Genomic DNA, 7,582 nt, shown 5'->3' on the forward strand with positions numbered 1-7,582 from the left:
TTTAGCATATTTAGCTCACTCCCTCCCTGGTAATTTAAAAAGGTATAACTGATTATGTAAAGTTGCTTTTGAACCAATTTAAACCACCCATTGTAAATAAGAAATAAAACTTTTATGAAGTTATATTATTTCCCACTTTTTTCAGAACATGCATTTTATTCTTATTAATTATGTCATTAAGAAGTACACATATACAATATAGTTGATCACAAGTACATTTGTTAAATAAATAAGAAATACTGTATTTATAACAATTCATTTTAAAACAACAAAAAAGAGGAAAAAAACTCTCCTAGAAATATTTAAAATTAATAGCCCAGTATTCCTGGAAGGAATGCATATCAGCTGTCTTCTTTCATGTCAAAGTTTAAACTAAGATCAACTCATGTTATGTTATGATGTACTCATAGCCTTGTGGTCAAACTTTAAAAATAATGTTATGCGTGATCTCTTGCAATCTGTTAGAGTTTGGATTATGTGTTGGGAATGACTCTCAGCTACCACCACATCAAATTTTTAGCTGAACTCTCTGTGCTAGCTAAGGTTAATTAGATAGGGCAATCATCTTGAATTGACTTGAAAGTGAAAAATAATCAGTTGCAGATGTACATCCAATGAGTACTTTCTGAGTTTCATTAAAATATGTTGATTGGTTGATGAGATATGCAAACGCAACAGACAAATAAACAGATGGACACACACATGCACACTTTGCCTGCCTTTCACCATTTGGTGACGGATCATAATCACATCCTTTCGTATAGTGCGGTTCACACATTGTTTCTGCTTAGCTTTAGTTAATTCATGGTCAACAATCAGTTGGACTGTCTTCTCAATTATGAGGCCCAGATGATGTAAAAGTTTTTCATCTGTATCTGTCAGGTTGATTTTGTGCAGCGCAAGATTTTGTTACCATGTGGACTGTGTGCCAATAACACATGCACAATGATAAAAGTCCCATTTACTATTTACCCAAGCAACAGCAATCAAAGAAGATTACAAGTATGACATCAAGTAGAAGAACAAGAACAAGAAGAATGCTTTTTTCATTCAAATAGACAGTTGGGAAACCAGCGCATTATCACCGCCTAATGAACTCGGGTGTAACTGTAGACACTTTAGTTGAGCTCCATGATGCAGTGCACCCAAAAAGAGTTGGAATATAAGCTTGTGCCTGTCAGCAGCTTTCCACACAAGCCTTTAGAGAGAGCTCTTGGTTGTAGAGAGCAGATAGTTATGAACTGTTTCACTGCCAGAATGGTCCAGGTTGAACGATCTCTGAAGAAAGTTTGTTGTAGGAGTTTAAAGAAATGAACAGACTATTCTGACAGTAAATGTTTTGATCACAGTGTTTACTATGCTGAAGTCCTGTTGTGGTCAACCACACTTAGAGTTGCTTTTATAACAAGTACTACAAGCACAGGGTTGCATGTTTCAGTTTGCATTGAAGATCTTTAGGGTGAATAGCTGCCATGGGATTTGAGGTGATCCAAATAGACCTACACCACATGGATGGATGACTAGATGTTGGGATGAGGGGGTGGGTGTTGTCTGAGGTAAACATCATTTGTTTTCTGGCAAACTGAAAGAGCAGCTGGTCTCTATAAAACCTTGCTTTAACAATACAGAGTCAGGTTTTACTGAGTGAAACCCGACTAATTTGACTTTACTCAAGAATCTGGACTACGTACGCAAATATTCTAAAAAAAAATGTTTTTGTTTTTTTTGTCTTGACAAGCCATTTTAAGTGACTCATTTTGAGATTTGCACTCATAATTGCTCTTTCTTTCTTCTTCTAATGGAGACTTGACTGAACTTGGGGTTGTCCTAACTTTGATTTTGCAGATGTCACATTCTTGTCTTGAAAAAATTTAACTTTGCCTTGATCTGACTGGCTTGATGTCAGCAAGACTATCTGTCCTAACTCTGTTGCATGTTTTCAAATTGCGGTCTACAAAGAAACAGTTCTTATACTGTAGGCAAAAAACGTTTTTATTATTATTATTATTACTATTATTATTTACACATTTGTGCTGCAAGCTGGAAAAAGCATGCTGGTTTAAATTTTATTGGAAAAAAGGTGCTGGTGAAGAGGTTCCAGTTGAGGCAGATGTGAACGTCCAGCTTTAGCGTGCGCTTATCAGTGGATAACTTGGTTTTGCCAAATGCCACACAGTAAATACATACATATTTATGTATTTGGATATGTTGATGGATGTTAGCCATGTTTTACATATATTTGTGTCTTCTAAGAAAAAAAAATGTGAAAAAATTTAAGAATTGAACTCACACTTTGTCAAGATTTTATTATCAGATCAAATATAAATTTGATCTAAAGAGTAAACTACAAAATAAAGGGATTGCTGTAATGCTACACTGCTAGGTTTTTATCACATAGTAAGTTTAGTAGCTAAAACTAGAGACTAGTGGATCATTCTGATTCATACTGACTCATTTTAGTGAGTACGGTTTTATAAAATGAAACTACATGAAATAAAATCAGTTAAATCAAAAACCATAACTGCTGCATAGATTTGATGTTAGTTAATGTGTTTTGAACAGTATAGATGTTTTCACTTACAGCGACCTTTTATCACCTAAACTTTGTTTTTGTTGCCTACAGACTTTTGAAATGAAAAGCATAATGGCACAATAAACTGCAAAACCCTTTTCTGCATCAGCCCATCTGTTTACCCAGAAACCACTTCTGATGCAGCCTACATATAATTCAGCTGTGATGAGGAGAATGTTGGCAAGCTTTGCAGATTTTGTGGTCAGCGTAGGGTGTGTGTAATGTGTTTACAAGGGTGAGAGTGTGTGTTGCTAATCACAAACTCTGTCACAAAGCTGCTCTTGGAGCCAGTCTCTGGCCACAGCGCTGTGGTTCTAATTAACGGGCTGGGGCATTGTGTTTATGCTCTTTAGTGTATGTGTCTTTACTGTGTGTTTCTGTCTGTGAGGTTATAGTTTCTGTGGTTTTTGTGTATGGTCCTCATTGAGGTGTCTGATAGACGCAGGCTTTATTCTCCCATTCTGGTCCCTTTCTCTGAGATTTTTCATAATTTGGAGGGAAACACCCAGGGCTTGTTAGCCAAGTGGTTTCTCTTGCCTACTTTGCAGGGCCAAGTCTTGTTAGTGAATGTTTTTGTTCAGTAATCTTAGGATTTAAACCTGCCAATCATGCAGCAGTGCCACATCATGAGCCCCACTGCTGGTCTGAAATCTGAGCCTAAATAAACACCTGAAAAAATACCTTAGTAATTACTTCAGTCCACATCTAAACACTCTCACACAACTAATACACACTTTGCATGCTCAGAAACAAACAGGGTGCATCTGGTCTCAGGCCAATGCCTACAGCCAAAGTCCTGCTGTTGAGTGTGATTACAGGGCAGAGAAAATCATGATCTAACCAATTCTGATTAGGTTCATCGGTAAGCAGTGTGAAGCTGTTAGGAGTTATCTACAGACCTGTCCAGTTCATTCACAACAAATCTGTTTCTGCCTCTAAACATTTCTCTTCCTTGATCCTTCTCCCTGAGTCATACTTGGCTCTGATCTCCTCATATGGCTGCTATTATTTACGCTAGTATTATTTATGATTTGCATTTATGACATTGTCTTTCGCCACACTTTGCAAAGAATTCTGGTGATCCTTTTCAGTCAGGTTAACATTTTCAGTGATGATGCAGAAGAATTGTTCCCGCAGGACTGGCGATACTGGATGCAAGAGAAAATCTTTTTAAAATTCCTAACCGAGTTTTGGTGCAGAGCATAAAATATTTCTGCTCACATCAACTGTAATCTCACCATCTCAGGAACGAGTGATTGAGAACCTCCGGGAGCAGAAGGAACGGGAAGACAGGATTCGGCTCGAAGAGCTGGAGCAGATGAGGAAGGAGAACCAGGATTTAAAGGACAAACTGGCGGCCCTGCAACCCCAGAAAATGACACAGAGCCAGGTCTCTAACTCCATCACAACCCAGAAGCCTGATGGAGAGGTCAGTGTTCATTAATTCCGTTTGATACTGACACAGGCAGTGAGCTTGTTGAGATTTTAGAAAAGCACGTGTAAATGTGGTATTCATTGCTGTTGGTGTTTTACCCTAACAGTTTATTTCAAAGCTGCGCGCAAGTGGATATACACACTGTGCACGTACAAAACAAGCTAACTTGGTGTGTGTAGACTTCTGTGATCAAAGCCTGTGCATGCAGTGTACCCTGCAAGGTCTGCAATGTCCTTTTGTACCCTGTATTTTACATAACTTACATCTACAGTAATAGTAATTGCAAATTTTTACCTACCTGCAAGCACCCACAATATTAACAATTCCCTAGTAAAAAGTCTGCCTGCACTGTCTCAGAAGATGAAGGGATGAATTAAGAGCGAGTGATTTACAGACGTCTAAGATCCCTCTTTTCCTGTTTTAGATCCAAGTCAGAGGCCGTACTGCCTTTTTTTTTCTCCTAAGCATACAAGCCAGAACAGACTCTGGTCCTGCCAGAATTTACGAGACTGTTTTCTTTTATAGCCATAAAAAAAGTGTACACACACTTCATTTCTGTGAAATGATATCTTGTTGGATGTTGCTGTAGCACCACATGAAAGCAACAGCAGCTTAGTTACTCTGTAGCAAACAAATTCACACTCTGACAGAAGCGTTGCCATAATTTGACTATTATGCGTGCTCTGCACCGATCAGACCTGTTATATAAACGTGCAGATCTTCAAAAAGGCAGATGATGTTTGTATGTCTGTGTGAGAGTGGTTCTCTCGCTGCCTGTGCAGGCCTGCCGGCACAAAAACAGCTGTTGGTCTGCGTGCGCGCGTTTTTCTGTCGATGTGTTCAAGTGTGGAGGTGAGCTTCATCCTGTATTGTTGCAGGAGCCAGAGAGCACCTCCTCAATTAAAAAAAACTGGCAACTATCTTTCTTGAAGGGCTTGGGTTTAAGCCCCGGGTTGGACCAGGGGCCTTTCTGCATGGAGTTTGTATGTTCTCCTGCTGTTTGCCCACGCAAACAGCAGGAGTTACTCTGGGCACTCCAGTTTCCTCCCACAGTCTAAAATCATGCATGTTTAGGCTGCCTTCAGGCCCAGGCCTCCATTGAAAAAGAAATCTGTGATTTCAGTGAGACTTGCCTGGTTAAATGAGGGTTAATAAGGTTGATTCTACCATTGAAACCACAAGATACAGCTTAGGGAGTCAAGTTGAGAAAGAAAATGTGAGAGTTGACTCCAAAATATCTAAAACAAGATGCTTCTAATTTGCTACTTTCAAAAGTCTTATCAACCCAACACTTTTACACGCAGTGATACACACACACAAAGCTAAATCAGCTTGAACAGGGTACTTAAAAATGTGTTAAACACAGAAGACAGATTCTGGCTTTTGGTACTGGCAGATAATCAGTCATAAGATTGAATAAAAATAACACTTCAACAAATACATGAACAATAACTTTCAAAACTCAACACTGAAAACAACCTCCAAAGATGGGTTTTTGCTTTGTTGAAAAGGAGAACAGTAGGAAAGTTTGCACTTTTGTTTAGCAAATGATTCAGTCTTGAGAGATGATTATATGACAAACTTAAGAAGAGACTGTGATATTGTCCAATCGTTTGCTCACTCTACTCAGATGTTTTCTTTGAAGTTACTTTTTTTTATTTTGGTCTGACAGTCAGAAGCACATGCTGCTCATTTTTTGTTGCAGACTAAAAGTGGACAAAACATTAAACAGCAAAAGTTGAACTTTTTTTTTTTATTGGCTTTCATTTGTTTTTCTTGTGTAGCAGATGTTCCTGTCCAGTTTTAAGAACTTTTAAAAAGAAACAGGATAAAATGATGACACAGAAACAAAATAAGTCATTCACATAGACAATTTTCTCCATATTATTGAAACACGTTACACAATTGTCAGATTCCAGCTGAAACCCAGCAGAATGTGGGTCAGTTTTTGTATACTGTATTATTTTGTATACTGTATTATTCAAAAGCACATTACAATACCCAATAACATACTTTTACCATAATTACTATTAAGAAAATTATAATTTTCAACTTTGCCTACAGACTTTATATCACATATGAAGCCAATTGATTACCTGTATGACTGTAAATCATTTTGAAATTAAATATAAATACATTTAGATGAAGTAAGCCTGGATTGTTGATTCAAAGCACAGATTTGATTAGCCTCTTACAGTTTGTCCCGCTCCCAGGTTTTTGTACACACAGCGTCTCCAATGGCCGCATCTGCGGATGTTTTTATTATGGACCCAGACTTGCTAATAGCAGTTCTTTTTATCTTTACCTCAGAGTCTGTTGACGACACTACATCCTCTTCCAGTTTCCATAAAACGAGATTTGTTGATCTCAAGTTTAATAAAGGACTTCTGAAACTAAACATCAGCACTTCAAAGGGAAAAACAGCTCAGAGAAGGAAGTGAGCTTTTTAGAGAGGGTTGGGGAAAAAAGTCAGATACTGAACTTAAGTGTTTAGCATTATTTTAAATAAAATTTGATATTTTTAAACCATGCAAATATCACGTGATCCTAAATATATTTTCTTATTATGTCTCTATATGATATAAACAAAAAAAAAGTAAATTTAAAGTTTGTATGCAATTCTGTTTGACATATAAAGACTGATAAAATGGGTAGACCCTGACTCGGAGAAAAGTCAGCACACATCCTGCTGGCAGTACTTTTTTTAATATTTTGAAAGATTTACACTGAAGAGACATTTCCACAAGTGATAGTAAAATATTAAATGTACAGGAAACATAAATGCATCCTCAATGGCCTTTTTATTGTAATATCAGAAAACCCTGTCCTCTCAGCCTCTGCTTTCTTCTTGGCTGTGTTATTTTTTGAAAGAATATAACATATTCCAATCCACTTAGATTTGCCTTGATATTTAAATATGTAGTGTGGAGGTAATAGAGTGAAGATGAGGCAAACAATTATTTTCCATCATATGAATATAATTTGTTCCTTTTTGTTTGGTTTATCACATAAATAAATTGCATTTAACTCAGTAACATATTTTACAAAACAAAACTGTGTGACTAGAACTACACACAAAATAACAACTGAGGCCCACAGCAATTTTATCGCATCATGAACATTTTAAATGTTTTTAGGCAATCGCAAACCTGTTTGCACCTGCTGCTCGGTTAAAAAGTCAAGCAGAGAGGTGTTTGAGTCTGCAGCCAGTTCCTGGAGCCATGTCTGAGTGCGCCACACAATCCTGCATTCCTGTTTTATTACGTTCTCCACTCACCTATATTTTATTTCAATTTCACCATTATGATAAAGCGAGGAAATAGCTTAACTTCCTCCTCTGTTTTCATCCTTTGTGCTTTTGTTCTTCATCTGCGATATCTCTTTTTTACCTTGTCTGGGTTTTTGGGTCTTCCATCCATCCATCCATTCTCTTCCGCTTATCCGGGGTCGGGTCGCGGGGGCAGCAGCCTAAGCAGGGAGACCCAGACTTCCCTCTCACCAGCCACTTGGGCCAGCTCCTCTGGGGGAATCCCAAGGCGTTCCCAGGCCAGCCGAGAAACCTAGTCCCTCCAGCG

The 7,582-nt window shown here is 38.0% G+C and overlaps 1 protein-coding gene across 2 annotated transcripts in view; it reads left to right on the top strand.

Moving 5' to 3' along the window:
* LOC108235277 (ERC protein 2) overlaps positions 1-7,582 on the top strand; it is a 141,053-nt gene that overhangs the window by 48,184 nt on the left and 85,287 nt on the right. For both annotated transcript variants that reach the window (XM_037977067.1, XM_037977068.1), the window contains one exon: positions 3,819-4,001. In XM_037977067.1, the coding sequence (XP_037832995.1) occupies positions 3,819-4,001 (183 nt within the window). The remainder of the gene's footprint in view (positions 1-3,818; positions 4,002-7,582) is intronic.

Source organism: Kryptolebias marmoratus, linkage group LG8, assembly GCF_001649575.2.
Source record: "Kryptolebias marmoratus isolate JLee-2015 linkage group LG8, ASM164957v2, whole genome shotgun sequence".
Classification (NCBI taxonomy): Eukaryota; Metazoa; Chordata; class Actinopteri; order Cyprinodontiformes; family Rivulidae; genus Kryptolebias; species Kryptolebias marmoratus.